Below are 19519 nucleotides of genomic sequence, written 5' to 3'. Positions count from 1 at the left end.
ACCTGCAAGCCCGAGGTGGGTCACAGATGCTGGATTTTGAGACTGATGCTGTGACTGGACGTTAGGAGTCTCAGGAAGGGGTATATTCTGCATGGGGGAGGGCTATAAACCATCGCAGCCGGAGGGAGGACTATGGTAAAAGTCTGAAAAGATCACCACCACACCCCTATCTCTGTAATGTACGTGTGAGTCTTTCAGTAAGAGGCTGAGTCTATTTCTCCAGCTCTGGGTTCTGGTCTGGCCTTGTTACTTGCTTTGATCAATAAACTGCAGTGGAAGTGAGGGTCCAGGCCTGAGAGGCATTGTAATGCCCACCTTTACTCCAGGGGAGGACTCAGCCATCATGGAGAGAAGTTCAGGCTCTGTGTCCCAGACAGCTGAGTGAGTCCAGCCAAGAGCATGTGGAGTGGAGACCACTCGTCCCTGCTGAGCCCTCCCTGAATTTCTGACCCACGGAATCCTGAGCACTGAAGCACTGGTGTTTGAAGCCGCTAACTTAGGGTGGTTAGTTATGCAGCAGTAGGTCATGAAACAACAGAGACCTTCCTGCTCGTAACAGGTGAGCTCTGCCAGCTTCTACAGGGCCCAGATCACTCTCACTCCCTCCCAGAAAAGCACCGTTTTCCACAGCACCTGAAGGAAAGTCCCATATATTTTTAAAGCCTTGGCTACCTGAATGTTTAGACAAATTTAGTGCTCAATAGTAATGATTTCTTTTTTTATCCTCACCTGAGAACATGTTGATTTTTTTTTCTTTATTGATTTTAGAGAGAGAGGAAGGGAGAGGGTGAGAGAGGTAGAAACATCGATGAGAAAGAACATCAACTGGCCGCCTCCTGCATGCCCCCCACTGGGGTTCGGGCCCACATCTTGGGCCTGGGCCCTGACCAGGAATCGAACCGGTGACTCCTTGGTGCATTGGTCAACACTCAACCACTGAGCCACACCGGCCAGGCAGCAGTGCTATTTTTTTTTTTTAATCCTCACCCAAGGACATTTTTCCAGTTTTTGGAACGTAGAGGCAGAGACCCGTGGGGAGGCTGCTTCAGGTCCTTTGTGGAAACAAGCAATTTTGCGCACGACAAAAGCTCCTTCTTACCTGTTCTCCCAAGATACAGAAGAGAGGCTGAAGGGCAGAGACTATCTGCAAAGGTCGATGACAAAGTCTGCTGCTTCTCCCCGGTCAAAAGGTCAATGACATACCAAATGTCCTGCTTTTTACCTGAAACATCATAAGGACACACTGTGGTTACACTTGTCCAATATGGAAAAATGTCATTGTCAAGATGTCCCCAGTGCTGAGAGACAGGCCTGAAATTCTTATGACGTCAAAGACATTAATGGTAATATGGAGATAAGAAAACTTCATGGGCCACTGGGTCTAATGATAACTTAACAACCTGATCATGTATAAAAATTTCTCCAAACCTGATAACTCATATTGTATTGCTTTGATTAGTGGCCTTAAATATTGCAAGTCTGGCCTGTAAAGGGCAATCCTTTCTCCACAGACTAGGACCTATGTAAATACAGAAATGTATCCAGGGGCTCATCTCTGTGGTAACCATCATTCATACATCTCAACATCCTTACTAATGAGCTCATATGTAAAGGGGATCTACAGTTACTGTTTATAACTAACTGGCTGGTACCTGTGACTGGGCAGTGGAGTGGGCTGCAGCCTGGTACGAAAGAGGCCAAAGTGACCTCAGCCCCTGTCCCAGCCTGTAAGTTATTCCCCAGCTACAGGCTACACCTCTCACCTCGGGCAGCTGATTAAAAGGTATGAACAGGTGGACAGCGCAGCCAAACAACACTCAGGAAAACTCAGAGATGTGCACCCACAGTATATACACAAGGGCATCACGGCAGTGGTGAGTCAGCAGCACGGGCCTCCCATCTGAAGGTCAACATGTTCACCCTGACCTGCGCATTTCTGTTCTGTAAGGCGCGGCCTCTGGCCACTGGTATCTTCCTGCCTTACTGGCCAACCTTCCTATTTCAAGGGACTCTAGGAAGCCGAGTACAGAGATGCCTAGAAGAGCACAGGCACTCGAATCGGCTAAAGTGGCACTCAGCTCTGACAGACGTGGTGTGCATGCCAAGCCCACACGTGTGAAATCTGTCTATGGATCATAGCTTTGTTCTCAGCAACCAATCTTACTATGAAAAAGATCTGATGATAGAGCGAAAACATCACCAAACAGCTGTGACCATGACCCCTTCCCATCGGGCGTGGCACCTCCCTGGTTACTTCGAGGACCTTTACAGTCTCTAGAACCAGCTACCACTTTAACGGGTGGACTGGGCAACTGCCACACTTAAATATGCGTCATGAACTCACTGAAGAGGCACCACACAAAGACGATGGAACCACAACAGCCTAAATGCACCGTAAGTGATGAATCGCTGGCAAAAGCCGGAAGATCACGTAGCAAACAGTGACACTGATGGTCAGGGGTGCTCGGAGGGGCCTCGGGCATGGCGCAGAGGACAGAAAGCCTGAACTGGCCACTTTCTCCAATTCCCTGGGCTGGGGGCAGGAGGTCCTCATTCTGAAGGTGTGGAAGAAAGCCAGAGCCTGGGTCCCTAGTCAAAATGTAACATTCAGACTGCACTTGGGGCCCAGAAACACACATAGCTCCCAAGGCATGAATAGGCACTAAGCACTTTCAGTTCCTCCAGAAACCGGTGTATAAATACAGGATATTATTACTACTACGATTTCAAGATAAATACAGCTCTCCTTTGTGTTACAAATGCATTTTTATTGACATTTTGGCAGCAACACGGTGAAAGGAAAGCAGGTTACCCGATGCTTTGGAAGATGTGACCCCTGGAGGTATGAAGGCAGCTTATCTAGGCAAACTGGTAAGTACAGTTTTTACCCAATATTCTGATAGCAGGAACTACTAAGAAAGCCCTATAATTACTAGGCAAGAGCCTGGCTTCCCTTTCTTGGCTCAGACTATTGTATTCACTTAAAATTTCGTCCATTTGCTTCTGGGTATGTTGCAATCTTTAAATCACAGGGGTAGGTCAACACAGCAGCTAAAAGCTTGTTAAATGAGTAACCATATTAATGGTGTTAAGTCTGTTCCCAAGCGGGGGGAACCCTTTCTTAATTGTTCAGCTGATCCTGGCAGGGACAAGCCCAACAGAGGCAAGAAAGACCTTTCCCAGAAGAGCGGTGAGGGAGGGACTGCACACCTCTGAGACGCCGCTCTCCCAGATCCTGGGGCCCGTTTCCAAAGAGCCCGAGGTTTCCGTGCAGAAAACAGGAACGCTTACCCATGTAGAGAATCCCATCTGAACTTCGGCATGGGGATGCCTGGACCAACTCAGGGATGGTGAAGGGAAGTTTCTTTAAAAAAAAAAAAAAAAAAAGCAAAGGAAAAAATAAGTTAACCAACCAAGGCTTATGCAATTATTAGCATTTCATGGCACGCTCGGTTTCTGTTACCCAATTCTGCTGAAAAGGGAGAAGCACTGTTGATAGCAGATGGGAGTTTTCCTAACTGGAAGCCAAGGAGAAGGGGTGCCCCAGGCTTCCACATCCATTTTAGACAAGTCCTCGGCTCCCAGGGCCCTGGCACTGTGAACACTAACTCCTTTACTCCATGGGCCCGAGTCTCTTTTCCAGAGCACTTCTGGGGACGACACAAACCTTTTCTGAAAAGACGTACAGAGATATGGAGAGTTACACGATCTCTGACATTCTAAGGGGGGCAGGAAGAATTCTCCCATCTTGGAAAATTGTCCCAGAGCCAGCTAGGCTGAGCAGAATGTCAATGCTTTTCAGAGTGAGAGTGAACCGCGAGACCCTTCTGAAGAGAAGCAATCTCGGTGCCCAGCTGAAGCTTTGAGAAAAAGGAGAACTTATTATTATATGGGCAACAAAGGAGTCTGACCTGGAAAGGAAGTTTTGATGTTTTCTTCAGTAAATAACTCCCTACTGAAAAACAGAAGAAAATCGAACCTTTTGGTATGAAAAGGAAGTTATGGTAGGTGCCAGGAAAAGAAACTCAAAGGAATCCACATGTTTCAACTGCATTTCATCAGAAAACCGACTCTTCTGAGCCTACAGCTGACATCTGACCAGCCGTTCTGGTGAAGGCTTGTTTCAGTGTGCTTTATTTTTGGAACATTCTGTGTTCTTGAAACTGTCCTCCTATACATGTCTGCTTCTATTACACCGCCACCCTTTCCCCCACGAAAGAGAAGATGTCTCTCTTGCTTCAATAAACAGAACTTTAAATGATTAATCATTTGGATTTTCCCATCATCCCAACCTTTAAGCTAAGCCTTAGAAAAGGAAAAATGCCACAGAGAGGCTGTAATGACTGGGCTTCTGCCAGATGTTTCTGAGAATCAGAAGGTCACTTCAAGGCTTCCAGCCTGGGGCCTGGGGGATCTGCTGATCCTCCTGAGCCTGGCCCGGGCTGGAGACGCCTGGTTCCCGGAGCTGCTAACCCACGGTGCAGGAGGGTGCCTGGGTGGCGGTCAGAGCACCCGTGGAAGTCCGAGCTCTTCGCGTCCCATGTCCAGCACGTAAAGCTTTGGCCGTGGGCACTTTCCTTCACCTCCCCCGGCACCGTTTCGCTCCTCTAATATGGGGCAACACCGACATCCCAGAGGGCTGCTCAGAGGTTCACATGGGACAGCGAAGACGAATCACTCCGCCCGGTTTCTGGCTAACAAAGTGCTTCGGCAGTGGAGGCTCTACTGATGTGGTGAGACATGTGGAAGGTGAGACACACACACGTCCACCTACACGAGGCCTGCCCTTCTCCCACCTGTTTCAGCCACAGGTATTCGTCAAATAATTTTTAAATACCCAGATGAGAGCTCACAAACCACCTACAGTCTAGACCAGTGGTTCTCAACCTTGGCTGCACATTAGCGGCCTTTCCACCTTCCACTGAAGCAGAACTTACAAACAGAAAGCCCCAGAAATGTCCAACTGTTAGACGTCCAACGGGAACGCACCCGAGTAACCAGCACCCAGCTGGAGAACAGAACACTCCCAGCACTCTGAGGGCCCCTTCTTGCCATCTTCCAATCACGACCCCCAGGGCAATCATTATCCTCACTTCAAAACATCACAGACTAGTTTCTCTCCTCTTAGAACTTTATAGAAGTGAATTATTCACTGTGCAGACTTTCTTGTTTGCATTCTCCTGTCCACCCTCATGTTGGCAAGATTCATCCACGTCACTGACTATTCTCATTGGTGTAGACTGTTAAACTGTATACAATTCCATGCCTGGCCAGTGTGGCTCCGTGGTTGAGTGTTGACCCATGCACTAAGAGTTCGCCGGTTTGATTCCCGGTCAGGGCACACGCCCAGGTTGTGGGCCTGACCCCCAGTAGGAGGCAGCCAATTGATGTTCTCTCTTATCGATGATGTTTCTTTCTCTCTCTCCCATTCCCTTCTTCTCTCTCTAAAATCAAAAAAGAAAAAAAATTTTAAACTGTATATGATTCCATAATTTATTTATCCCATTGACTATTAATGCTATTTGGGTGGTTTTCACTTCTTGGTTATTATAAATAGCACATTCGGATACCTGTCTTTTGGTGAACACATGCCTGCATTTCTGTTGGGTATATAACCCAGGAGGGAACTGATTACTTACTGGGTCACAAGGCTGTAACAGACACTGCCAAACAGTCCTCCAAACTGGCTGTACCCATCTGCACTCCAGCAGCAGTGGACAGGAGTTCTGGTTGCTTTGATGCCCCCCCCATACTGTACCTGCTTTCTTTCCCCAGCTCTCTCATTTTAGCCATTCTAATGAGTGGGAAGGAGTACAACATTGTGATCTTTATTTACATTTCCCCAATGACTAATGAAGCTGAGTACCTTTTCATATGTTTATTGACCATCTGGACATCTTCTTTTGCCTTTTTCTACTGGGTTGTCTGTCTTTTTAAAATAATCCCTAGTTCTTTACGCAGGGTGGGGTAAAAGCAGGTTTACAGTTGTGAGTACGCAAAACACAGTTTATTCTTTTTTTTTTTTTTTATCCTCACCCGAGGACATTTTTCCATCTTTTGCACAGATAGAGTGGGAGGGAGAGAGAGGAAGAGAGAGAGAGTGAGAAACATCGACGTGAAAGAGGCACATCGAGTGGCTGCCACCTGCACGACCAACCAGGGCCGGGGACAAACCGCAACAGAGGTACGTGCCCTTAGCGGGAACCGAACCCGGGTCTCTCCAGACCGCAGGCCGATGCTCTAACCGCTGGGCCAAACCGGCCAGGGCAACACAGTTTATTCTTATATTGTTATTAGTTACTGTATTATTTTCCCAAGGAACGACTGTAAACCTACTTTTGCCCCACCCTGTATATTCTGAATATGAGGACCTTGTTGGATATGGGTATTGTGAATACACAGTGGCCTATGTCTCTTTTTTTTTCTCCTTACCAGAGGACATTTTTCCACTTTTTGTTCAGATAGAGTGGGAGGGGGAGAGAGGGAGGGAGGGAGGGAGGGAGGGAGATCGACTTGAAAGGGACACATCGAGTGGCTGCCACTTGCACGACCCAACCAGGGCCGGGGACAAACTGTAACTGAGGTACATGCCCTTAGCAGGAACTGAACCCAGGTCTCTCTGGACCACAGGCCGACGCTCTAACCGCTGAGCCAGACCAGCCAGGGCAGCGGTCTGCGTCTCTCAACAGTGTCCATTAAAGAAGAAAAATTCCGAATTTGAATATAATTCAATATATCAATTTTTTTCCTTTATGGTTAGTGTGAGGTATTTTTGTATTGGTTTGAGTTTTTTGTATCCTACTTATGAAACCTTCAACCACTGTAAGGTCATGAAGATGTCCTGTTACTTTTTTCAAAGCTTTGTTTCCCATTTCGCAGTTAGATATGCGATCTATCTGGAACAGAGTTCTGTGCGTCTGGTGTGAGGCAGGAGTCAGATGTTTTCCATTGTGCGTCTCCCAGTTGACCCAGAGACGCATTTATGGAAAATGCACTGCACTGTCACCTTTGTCACAGGTTAGGTGCTCATAACTGCGGGCCTATTTCTACATTATCTCATCTGAGGAATTTTTAACAATCTTGATGCCCAAACTGATTAAAAGGAGACTTTTGAAACTGGGACCCAGACTCAGCATTCCTTAGAGTTCTCCAGGTCATTACAATGTGTATCTAAGGTGGAGAACCGCCATCTAGGTTCTCAACCGGAGACAGGAATATCAGATGCCCCCAACATGGGGACGTCAGCGGGGGGATAGGGGCAGTGTTTCAAACTACCCCGCCCCCACACCAATTTGGGAATCACTAGCTAACTCTATTGGTGAAAGGGTATTAGACCCTTCCAGTGTGTTGGCTGGGCCATCAGAACCTGCTCGTCCAGATCAAAGAGTCTGAACTCTGGCTGCCATTTAAAAGCTCAGCTAGTGGCGGGTGGGAGGGGTGGGAAGGGAGAAACCAAAGAACGAATATGCAGATGTGCACAACCAACCAACACGGACACTGGGCTGGGGAAGGCAGGAGCGGGGTGGGAGCGGGAAGGAGGGGTCAATGGGGAAAAATGGGGGACATCTGTAATACTTTCAACAATAAAAACAAATAAAAGAAAGAATGAACTCTGAGTGAAGAACAAAAAATACATAAAAATAACAGCTCAGCTAGGAAGCTGTGAAAACATACTGATGCTCAGGCCCCACTCCGGACCACCTGAAGCAGAGTCCCCCAAATGTCTGTTAAGCTCTCAGGTGATCTCAATGTGCAAAAGTTGAGGATCACTGGTCTAGAACCTCTGGGGTACACAAAGAAGCTAAACACACTCACCGTCAGGCCTTCATTGTTCTTGCCCCCAAGTGTGTACAGGCTGCCGTCATTGGGATCGGGGAGGAAGGCAGGCCTAGAAATTAAGCAGTAAGTATCAATGACAAGTTACAGCCCAGGGCACAGAACGAACTATCAAAGCCATGCGAAACCATGACTGGGGGAGGGGGGAGGGGGCTGTGTGTGTACATAAGCCATTTCCACCCACTGCTTCTCCGCTTCAGCCACAAACAAACGATCCCTATGGTGGTGTCAGCCATGCGTCAGTAAAGCAGCCCACACAGAAAGATCGTAAGACATCGCAGAAGGGGAAACCATCACTGGGTCAAAGCACTCTGGATGAAGGTAGAGTTAAGTGGAAGGGACCCAGCAAGTCTGCTTTTCAGTTTCCAAGTCAACTTTGTGCAGAACGTCAACAACTAAAACTTAAGAGCACAGCACAGTCCGTAAACAGGTAGGACATATCTATCTTCAGTGTTCAACAAACATTTATTTTTAAACTGGAGGCAATAAAAGCAGACTTTGAAAGCCTGACATCAGAAAGAACCCACCACGGACATGGATGAAGGTCTCTGGGCTGGAAGCCTCCCAGGAAGCAGATGTGGGTGGTCTCTGGTCAAGTGAACTGGCTCAAGACCACGCCTGTTCACGCAAAAACCCCTGGGTAAACCTCCTCTCTACTTAGGCTGTACTATCATTTGAGGCTCTTACAGGTGCCATCCTGCTTTTATTCCCACACACACGCTAGAAGGGCTCATGCTCACGTTTCCTCTCCGCGGTCAACACAGTAAGAGGAAGAGATCTAAACCCTTAGGCCTTCCTGAGGACTTTGGAAACTCAATTTAGTTCCATCTCAAATAAACCTTTTTAATACCATTGCCTCCCTTCCCCTAATGCCACTGACTCCCTCTCCTCGACACAGGCCTCTAGCATAGCACCTCTAGGGCTCTGTGTGTTGCCGTCATTGTCATTATACCTTGAACGTATGCAGATGTACTCCCAGCAACTAGCTTCATAGACACTGACTAATACAGAAAGCGAATGAAAGGAAAGGACTGAAGCCAATTGGAAAACTTACTCTTCAACGTGCGTTGGAACCTGCAGAACTGGATCTGTGTAAAAGAAAAACAACAGAGGCGTCATCGAACAGACTAAAATACCAGGATTCCTAGAGAGTTCCCAGGATCAAGTCACAAGCTGTACTGACAACTTAAATTTACCTACATGAGATCATGTGCATGACGGCGCTGTAGGACACACACAGAGACACAGTGTGAGCCCAGAGGCCGTCACTGAGGTCGGAGGGAGGAGTGACAGCAGGATGGAACTGCTGTCAGCAAACGAGCAGGTGACCTGGGGATGGGCTGAGAACAGGCACAGCCCACGGTGGACTGGGGGTCACAGTGTCACTGTCTGCCACACCAGGGACTTTTATTTATTTTTTTATCCTCACTCGAGGACATTTTTCCATTTTTTATTCAGATAGAGCTGGAGGGAGAGAGAGGAAGAGAGAGAGAAACATCGATGTGAAAGGGACACATCGAGTGGCTGCCACCCGCATGACCCAACCAGGGCCAGGGACAAACTGTAACTGAAGTACATGCTCTTAGCGGGAACCGAACCCGGGCCTCTCCAGACTGCAGGCCGACGCTCTAACCGCTGAACAAAACCAGCCAGGGCCACACCAGGGACTTTTAAAACCTAAATCACCACCTTGCCAAACACTTGGCGTGGTAGTAGATATTCCCATTAGGAAAAGCAAAACTGTGGCAGCAGCACCAGTTTTGCTGTCGATGAGAATCTGATTGGACGGGAAAGGGGGATACCCTTTTGGGGCAGCAGTATGGCAGAGCTGAAACCTTCAGTGTTCATCCTGGTTCTCTCTGACCCGTTGATTCCAGTTCCACAAAGTCCAGTATGAAAATAACACAAACTACAGAAATGCTTTCTGTACAAAGATGCTCATGGTAGCATTACAAATGATCTAACTACTCAAGAACATGGTTAAATTCTGAAATGTCCACTTGGCAGAAAATTAGGGGTCTGAAAAGGGCTTATAAAATTCTGAAACGTGGACAAATCTTCCCACTGTCACGTCCAGGAGAAAAGATAACATTAAAGTGCTAACGCAGCCAAGGAGAACGTCGTCAATGCACACGGGAAAACTAGGTGCAGAGGCAAGGAACGCGAACTGTAAGTTATCTCTGTTGGAAATATAAGTGACCCCCCCACACCTTTTCTCCATTTCCCCAAATTTCCTCACCAGTGGGCATTACTTTTTAAATCTGGAAACTGTTTTCTCTCAAAGTCAATGTTATATTTGCAGTTGTCAAAATGGCAGAATTTCTCCCTCCCCGCATTCTCCTGGGCACAGATCCAGAGGACGCTCCTGATCCCTCGGGGTGGACGGCGGTGGGGGAGAGGACGCTGACAGCAGTGCTGGGACAGAGCTGAAACCCACAGGCACGAGACCGCACAGTGACGAGGTGTTTCTAGCAACCAGACACCACACGGCTGCACGACCACGCCATCCACAGCCTCGGAGCTGCGGACAGGGCGGCAAACACGGACAGGATTCTGGACGCAGAGTTCCAGGCTCCTGCGGCTCCACCTACGGCGACAGACGGTTAATTCTCCAGTCGGTCAGGACTGTCAGACAAAGAAAGCTCTTTGAAACCTTATCAAATGTTGACTCTGCTTTACAAGCCTAGCCCCTACATGAAGGCATACGGTGTTCACAACAACAGAGGTACACACAACACATGTGGTCTGTGGGCAGCAAACAAACAATTCATTAAACCAAAAACATTTTAGGAAACAGGAGACACTTCCAGGCAGTCCGCACATGTTTGTTGTTCCCATTAATCACCTCTTGGTACAGGCTCACAAACAGACTGATGCAAGAGGCAGGAAACCAGGGCCCACAGCTCTCACCCCGCTAAACACTGGAGGTGTGGTTACAGCCGGGTGACTCCCACAACCCTGCAGCCAGGCCAGCCAGGAGGAGTGGGGCCGCCGCACCCCACGGCAAACACAGTGGTGAAGAGGCATCCTTTCGGTTTGTTTCATGGGAAGAGGGCACTGCCGACTTCTAGCAAGTCGCCAGAAACATGACAGGGAGAGTGATAGGACTTCGATTTCTGCTCATAAGCTTATCTTTGCTGTGCAGCACCTGCTCACCCTCAGGGGCTCATCTTCAGGGGAAGATTTTCCTGCTTTTCTAGAACTTTCCCATTGCTCACCTGACACTGAGGCCTCAGGTCCCGGAATGTCCTGCACCAGAAGGATTCCAGTTAAGACACTGTTGCTTGAGGACCGTGCTGGTTTTCTAGGCTCAGGTGGAGGGAGAGGACCTTCGGGCCAGCTTAGCATTCCCAGCTACTTGGTCACATGGGCGCTCCACACCTGCCGGGCTGCGGCCCGGGACAGCACCACTGTCAGGGCAGCTCTCCCAGGGGCAGCAAACGGCTGCTCCCTTTTTCTGAAAAACTCATTTGAATCTGAGATCTGCTTTGAAATACTACAGAAAAATATTGTGTGTGGGACAGATAAAACAAAAAGAATGGCAGCCTTTCGATAACTGTTTATGGGGCAGTCATTTTACTGTTCTCTGTAAACATGCTTGTAATCTTCCATAATATAAAAGGTTAAAGATGAAAGTACTGGGAAAGCCAGCCAAATAACAGCAAAAAGCACCATTTGAAAACATGGAATGAAAGCCCATCATGAAAAGGGGGTTGGTTTTTATTTAATCATGGAAACTGGTATCAGGCAAGATTCTTGTTTTTAAAAAAAAATTCAGGCATGAGAAAAGAAACCTGGCCTAACTATAAGAATATAAACAAATACTGCTACAAAATAAGCTACTCTATCTATATGGAGACTGATAAGGATAAAAGCTGTTTTACTTTCAGAAGGAACAAAAAAAAAAAACACGGGGTTACTTCACAAGTGTAAAAACAGGTACTATTCCAGGTGAAGTTAAGGATATCAGGTAAAGGTAATATCAGAAGAGAAAAAAAAAAAAAAAAGGCTAAATACCTGAATTTAGTGATTGGTCTCCTGGATTAACACAGGAAGAAATAAACCTACTCAGTGCTACCCTGGGAGCAGCCATTGGACTCAACTTAATTCCCCTGATGGTGGGTCAGGCCTGAAAAGGTTCAGCCTTTATACTTGGAGAAAACTGGGGGAGATTACGGGACACTCATTGCTCTTGTTTGTGCAAATGTGATCCTCCTTTTTAACTTGAGACAGAAATGACTCAAAATACATGTTCACATCTTCCCTTTGTCCAAGTTCATAAGGGTAACATTTTAAATAATTTTTATCTCCAAAAGAAGTGCTGGCCTCCCTATATTCCTTGAATACTGCCAAGCATGCCCCTGCCTCAGAGCCTTTGCATTTGCTGTTTCCTCTGCCTAGGTCTTTGATCAAATGTCACCATCTCAGAGAGGTCTTCCATGATTACCTCCTGCCACCCCAGGATTCTCTATCCTATTCCCTGCTTAATTTTTCTCCATGACATTTAACCACCTCTGAAGTAGAGTATTTTTTATTTAATGTCTAACTCTAGCTACCGTAAGCTTTGCAAGGGCTGGGGTTCATCTTTTGTTGTCTGCTATATCCCAAAAATCTAAAACAGTGCCTGACACATAGGAGGTGCTCAATATATTTGTTAGTTTCCTTCCGATTTCTATTCCTGCCCAGTCTGGACATCCGTCGTTGATTACTTCGAATAATCCAGCAGCTTTGCTCTCTCAGCCCTCAACCCAGAATCCACTGAGCCCTTTCCTCCCCCAGGCTCTGGGCACTGCTGAAGAAAACACTATAACCACTCTCAGAGATGCCATTACACATGTGTGGCCAGCTGGGCCCATGTCATAGGAGACAGTTTATCTACTTCCTCGTTGGCCTCTGCTACCTGGTTCACAGCTGGTGTTTCATACCTCCACTCCTGCCCTCACGGTGGCACAGGGGAAGTACGGGGGCAGAGTGAGCTCTCTGAAACTCCCTCCTTCCACCCTCCCAGGGTGCCCAACTCCACCACCCTCCCCTTCACTTCTCTATAAAAGGACAGTGGTTTCACCTTCGTATTCATAGATAGTTCACACTCATCTATCTAGAGCCCCTAAGCAGTCCCCCATCTCCAAGGATCTTCAAGTCCTCCTAGCTAACTTCTTCCCCTCCCTACTGACCAACCAAACCTCTGGGCTTCCCTTCTCTCATTCCTTCTTCTCCTAACGCACCTACTTTACATGTACAGTTCCATGAGTCTTGAAAAACATACACCTGCATGGAACCACCCTCACAATCAAGATATAGATCATTTCCGTCCTCCCAGACATTTCTCACCCCTTTGGATGCACTGTCCCTGAATCCCACCCCATCTAACCACTGAGAGATTCATTGGGTTTGTTCTAAAATTGCACAAATGGAATTCATATAGTACAGTCTCTTTTCTTTCTGGCTTCTTTCTTTCTGCATCATGTCTTTGAAAGTCATTCATATTGTTGCATGCCTCATACTTTGTTCGTTTTTTTATGGAGGATGGAGTACTCCGCTGCATGAATAGGCCACAATTTGTTTATCCGTTGATGGACATTTGTGTGTTTCTAGTTTTGGGCTGGAAAAATGTGAATAAAGATGCTATAAACATTTGTGTACAAGTCTTTTTTGGACCTATATCTTCATTTCTGGTGGGAAAACACCTAGGGGTAAAATGGCTAAGCCATACTGTTTATACTGGACTTGACAAAAAAACTGCCAAACAATTCTCCAAAGTAGTTGTACTATTTACATCTCCACCAGCAATGTACAAGTTATTCATAGTTTTTCAAATGTTGGTTTCTAGGTCCTTCCCTGGGAAGCTGCTTCTGTAGGTAGGGCCAGGGAATTTGCATTTTAAACACGTGCTCGGTAATTCTGACCCACATCATACTGGGTAACCACTGCTCTGGGTGCTGTTTTACCTTCTTTTTTTTTATCCTCAACATTTTTCCATTTTTTGTTCAGATAGAGTAGAAGGGGAAGAGAGGAAGTGAGAGAGAAACATCGACGTGAAAGGGACACATCGAGTGGCTGCCACTCACACGACCAACCAGGACCGGGGACAAACTGCAACCGATGTACGTGCCTTTAGCCAGAACCGAACCCGGGTCTCTCTGGACCGCAGGCTGACGCTCTAACCGCTGAGCCAAACCAGCCAGGGCTGTTTTACCTTCTTGCCTTCTTCAATCCACTGCCCTTCAGCCCCTACCCTCAGAATAAGACCAAAACTGCCACTGTCAAGTTCAGTGACCAGATCCAACAAACACTTGCAAGTCCTTCTCATAGGTCTCCATGTGGCATCTGACAACATTCTCCCATGGAGCCCATGACCCAGTCCCACTTCCAAGTACTTATGGGGTATCTCAAGCCCTGATGTCATACCCCCCCAGAACTGGATCCTCCTTTACAACCCCCCAGTGGGTGGGTTACCCCACTTCCACCCAGTCACACAATGTGAAACCCAGAGTTGTCCTTGACCCTCTCCTTTTCTTAATTCTAACCCTCTCCCATTCAATCAGGTTCTGAGTTTTGTAAGATTCAATTCATTAAGCATTTCTCAAAATGTAAGTCCTTGTTTCCACCTCCTTTACCACTGCCAAAATAGGCAGTCAGCACTTCTCCCTGGGTCTACACCAAAGTCTCCTAATCAGCAACCGGTCTTGGATCTCTGCCCATCAGAGATGCACCCCACCAATCCTGCAAGGGCTGGACAAAGGCCCATCTGTTCGAGTCTTCCCTCCACATGAATCCTACGCTGGCTCCCTTTCTGCTTTGAAAACACTGTCCATCTCTGTGGCTCCGGCCAGAGGTCCTCAAAATTCTTGGTTTGCAGAACCCTTTAGTGTCTCAGTAATTTCTTCACAGGGCCAGAAGGCAAAAGAAATACCTAGCAGTTCTATTTATTAAGCAGTTAGCGCCAAACAACTTAAGTATTTAGGGCTTAGCAATTTAGAAACCACGTGAAAAAAATAACACATGTAAATTGAAAGAATAACATTTGTTTCATTCCTAACCATAATTACTTACTAATGAGATGTGTGTAATTGTTGGGTGATGCACCTACTTCTAATCTTATGATCAGATTAGACACCCTCCTTACCGCTCTACACTGATTTTCATGTGGTATTTGGGTTTTATTATAGTAACTGCCAGACACTCAGCTTAAAGATAAATCACTGCAAGGACAACAGCACATTCTCAGGTTGAAATGCTAAACAACCCCAAGCATGATGTCTGGTACTAGTGAACCATTGTTGTGTTTTCACAAAATTTAAAACAACCTTCAGTGGTCTCTCTGAGTTCTAGGTGGCACCAGGGCCCCTCAGCTCATTTTGGGGACCACAGGCCTAAACGTTCAAGGCTCTGCACAACCAGGGCCCAATTCTTCCCCATGATTTATCTTCCTATCCCATCTCTTCCCCAAACTCCACCTGATGCTGTCATGTTGGTGTTTCTGCTCATCCCATCTACCTAAATCCATTTGTCCTTTGGGTCGGTTCTAATGCCCCCTCCTCCAGGAAATGGACCGAACCTGCACTTGGTATGCTCCTATGATGCACTTAGCACGTTTTTCAAGGGACAGGCACTTAATTGCATCTGGCCTTTCTGGTTCTCAAATATCTCGGGGCTGGATTGACTTTTAAGCACTTGGAAGGTCAGGGATCACCTATTTTGTTTATTGTGAATATATACATAGAAAGGTACACAAAGCTTATTAGGTACAGTTTAATGAATAATCAGAGTGAACTCCTGAGTAACTGCTGCCCAGGTCTTTGCTCCCCTCATAATTAGTAGTTGTCTGCAGAATGAAAGAAAGATATTATTGTATGGGGAATACAGTCATTCAAATACGTTTTTCTAAAAAGGACTTTTCTGCATAGAAACCTACACAATAAAAGCTAAAACGAGCTGCCCAGGTACAGTTCTGTTTGTTCACTCACATTTAAAACATATTTTAATTTATGAGAAAAATGATATGACCTGTGCTTCAAAATAATGGAGGTGGGGGAGGGGGCCTGCCATGCACTGCCTGGCACCGAAGCTGAGTGCGGGTGCATGAGGGTTTCATGGTACTATTCTCTTTATTTTTGTGAATGTTCTTCTAAAATGAAAAGTTACAAGAAGAGAAGCTTAAAAAAGCAAAATCTTTCTAACAGGTTGAAAAGAAAGACCTGTTTCTCCTGTAGTGTAAACCATGATGGCCTGATCCTATCATTCCACAGGACTCGGAGGGAGCCCGTCGGTGCCATTTGGGGCTTCCCTCGACTTTACCAGGCCCATCCACACTGGCGAGGGTCTGGGGAAAAGCTGGGTGCGGTAAGTCGGCAGCACAGAAAAATGTCTCTGATAAAGTCAACCACAATTGTTTCAAACTGGAGCTCGGAACTGCGGCCTCTCTCTGGAGGTAGCTGCAGGCAGACTTTCCACGTGGGACGGAATATGATCCCTTTGATTACAGAAGCCACAAGAACAGGCTGCCCATCTGACTGCAGCTCACGGAACCTTACGAGATCATTGCCTTCTCTTCCTCAGATGAGTGCTGATACTTCTGGAACACCATGCTTCTCCAGCAGAATACTGTCCACCTGGCTCCACTTTCTAAAGCACAACCACCTACTGACCCCTGCACACCTGGTATTTAAAACCAGCTTCTTCTCTGACAGCAAGACCTCTCCAGGGACAACGAAGATGTCAGGCAGTTAGAAATGCCCCAAAGCAGCCCCTTCTAAGGGCACCTCTAGCAGGAGTTTAAGATGTTCTGAGTGGGCCCTTATGGAAGGTTCAGAAAGACTAAAGACCACAAATGAAGTCCCAGCTGCTCTGCGCTCCCTGGAAGCCTCCCCCATACCAAATACTCAAGAGCCTTGTCTTTCCCTCCCTTCCTGAGGAAGAGGGTGACAACCCAACCATTAATAATCACCTGCTGAAATTTACCACACACATCTCAAAAACACGCCAGACATCTACCATCAGCAGGGCTCCCTGTGCCATGCTGTGCAGGACAAAGAAAGGAGCTTAGAAAGCTGGTGTACATGAAACAATATAAAACGAGTGGCTGAAACACGTCGACGAGGGCTGGTGGACTGGGGGAAAGGCGCCATAGAGGGCTGGCCCAGCAGGTGGGGATGACAAGACAACATGAGGGAAGAGCTGTCACCCCCTCTGTGGGATAAGGACATGGGTTTGGCAAGTGTGCAGTGTTCCTTCTGAATGCCGATGAGGCTGGACAACAGGCAGCGAGGCCATGGAGAAGAAAGTCGAGAGAACTCTGTGGCGTGGCATGGTAGGTACAGATTGTAGGAGCGAGAAAAAGAAGGGCTGAAGAAGGGTAGTGAGGAAGGCCACTCAATAACCCCGGTAAGATGGCCTAAGTGGGGTGCAGGATGGGGAGCTGGGGAGGGGTGGTCAGAAGCCAGAAAGGAGGGGGAGGGTGTCATCAAAACCTAGTCCTGCTCAGATAATGAAGTGAAAGAAAGGGATGAGTGAAAGAGAGCATGGAGGCTTGCTTTATTTATTTATTTATTTATTTATTTATTTTTTATCCTCACCCGAGGACATTTTTGCTTTTATCTTCAGAGTGGGAGGGAGAGAGGGAGGAAGAGAGAGAGAAACATTGATGAGAGAAAGACACATCAACTGGTTGCCACCCACAAGACCCCAACCAGGGCCGGGGACAAACAGCAACCCAGGCATGTGCCCTTAGCGGGAACCGAACTGGGGACTCTCTGGTCCGCGGGCCAACGCTCTAACCGCTGGGCCAAGCCAGCCAGGGCAGCACGGCGATTCGAATCCTCGCCGGCAGTGAATCTAGATCAGCTCGTCTGACTGCAATAAGCAACTACCGTTTCCTCAAAGAAATACCTAAGGTTCTCATGCTGTTTTCTTAAGAAAATTATTGGTAGAAACAAGGTCATTAACTCAAAACAAGGTCCCTTAACTCGAAACTCAGGTCTTTCAGATATGTGTCCTGTGCTCAAGTGAACCGTAGGGACTACCTCTCCGCAGTGGCAGCTCACTCCTCCCTCTAGGGGCAGTTCTTCTGGAGTCGGCTCCTTCCGCCCCAGTCACGTTGTCAGGTCCAAACCATAGGGAAGAAAGTCTCAAACATTTCTCAAAGTTCAGCGTGCATGAGGAGAGCATTTAAAAATAGACAACCAGTCAAAAGTGCCTCAAAACCCAAATCTCATCAGAAATGCACGTCACCAAATGCCATGTCTGACAAAGATGATCATGGGGAGATACCAAAGTAAGTTTAAAAACCGCCTGTAGTAAAGGCAGTTGACTTCTATTAGGCTCTTACTCACCTTCCCTTGGCATAGCAACTCAGACCTAAAAACACACACTGAGTGCTGCCATCAATTGTGAAGGAATTAAAGGGGGGAGGATAAGGCAATTCAATGCTATGACTTGCGACCAAATGCCTCTCAGGATGTCATAACTTCACAGAACTCACTCCTGAGTGATGGGAGTGCAGCACCCAAGACGAACAAAAGCAAAAATAAGGAAGTCACAGCCTGCAAAGGCATTTTATTCAGGCACTTCAACATTCACAACTGCTCTGATACATGTCAAGTAACACAGCAAAGACTACCCACTGGAGTTAAAATCTGTGCTGCGCATGGAGACTGCTAAGAGACGCCCCCACGGTGCGAGACGTGCATGAGGGAGGGTGCAGAGGGGCATGGGTGAGACTGGACACCGGCTGGTGACTGCTGGAGCTGAGTGATGGGTCCAGGAGGGCTTATTGTATGATTCTCTGTTTGTTTATGCTTGGAATCTTCCATGATAAAAAGTAAAATACAGAAAACACATTTTCAAGATCCTCAAAAGTAGAAACAGGCCCTCTCCTGTCCCTTCTCACAAAACTGAATTTTCAGTCCTCCAAGACAATGGAGAGCAAATAAACACCTTTCTTGTGCTTAAGCAATGGAGTAAAAAGGTAGTGATGCATATCTGAGGCCTAGAAAGTTCCATAAGAGAAAACAGCTTAGTATTACTAACAGAACGTCAACCCTTTCGGCAACTTCCCTCATGTTCCCATTACACCTCTGCACACAGAACTCGGACTCTTCCAGAGGAACACATACACGGCTAAAGGACAGGAAAGAACACCTCCTGCCACAAGTTGCAAAAGCCATGTGAAACTCAAGACCAGAAACTGGAACTGGGAACTAATGTGATGATGGTACGAGTGACAGACGACATATCATGAGGAAGCAAAGTCAGTCTCATCTGTGTTTCAGGACTCCCAAAAAACATCTAGTCAGCAGGGGCCTGGGACTCAAGCTGGCATTAGGTGCCTCAGACATTTGCTGGGCGTCCTGGCCATCTGGAGACCCCACCTTCAGGAGTAAGAAATTCAGCAGGAAGACAAATATAAACGAAAATTCATACCACCAGTAGGAAGTGCCCCCAGAACCCAGATGCAGAAGGGGCTCACCCTGCTTGAGGAGGAAGTGACCTGGGAAGGGGTCCTGGCAGATGAATAGGAGCCTGCCCAACAGTGCAGGTGGCCGGTGGGGAGGAGCGAAGCAAAGGCCTGACGTCTCTGAGGCCCGGAGAGGAGCTGCAGCTGCAACAAGGGGCAGCTCCCAGGAGGAAAGGGGCCTGAGGCTGAAGAGGTGGGCAAGGGCGGATTCTGAAGGGCCTGGCATGC

The 19519-nt window shown here is 47.3% G+C and overlaps 1 protein-coding gene across 2 annotated transcripts in view; it reads right to left on the bottom strand.

Annotated features, from left to right (window-relative positions):
• Positions 1 to 19519, bottom strand: part of ERN1 (endoplasmic reticulum to nucleus signaling 1) — an 80638-nt gene that overhangs the window by 28528 nt on the left and 32591 nt on the right. Inside the window, exons 3-6 of one of the 2 annotated variants that reach the window (XM_036268297.1) lie at positions 8891 to 8924; positions 7816 to 7888; positions 3292 to 3364; positions 1100 to 1222 (exon numbers count right to left, since the gene is read on the bottom strand). In XM_036268297.1, the coding sequence (XP_036124190.1) occupies positions 1100 to 1222; positions 3292 to 3364; positions 7816 to 7888; positions 8891 to 8924 (303 nt within the window). Of the gene's footprint in view, positions 1 to 1099; positions 1223 to 3291; positions 3365 to 7815; positions 7889 to 8890; positions 8925 to 19519 lie in introns of those variants that run through there. The other variant, XM_036268298.1, reaches the window with a different exon arrangement.

Source organism: Molossus molossus, unplaced genomic scaffold, assembly GCF_014108415.1.
Source record: "Molossus molossus isolate mMolMol1 unplaced genomic scaffold, mMolMol1.p scaffold_m16_p_19, whole genome shotgun sequence".
Taxonomy (NCBI): Eukaryota; Metazoa; Chordata; class Mammalia; order Chiroptera; family Molossidae; genus Molossus; species Molossus molossus.
The sequence above is the reverse complement of the archived record's forward strand: the minus strand, read 5'-3'. Positions and strand labels throughout refer to the sequence as shown.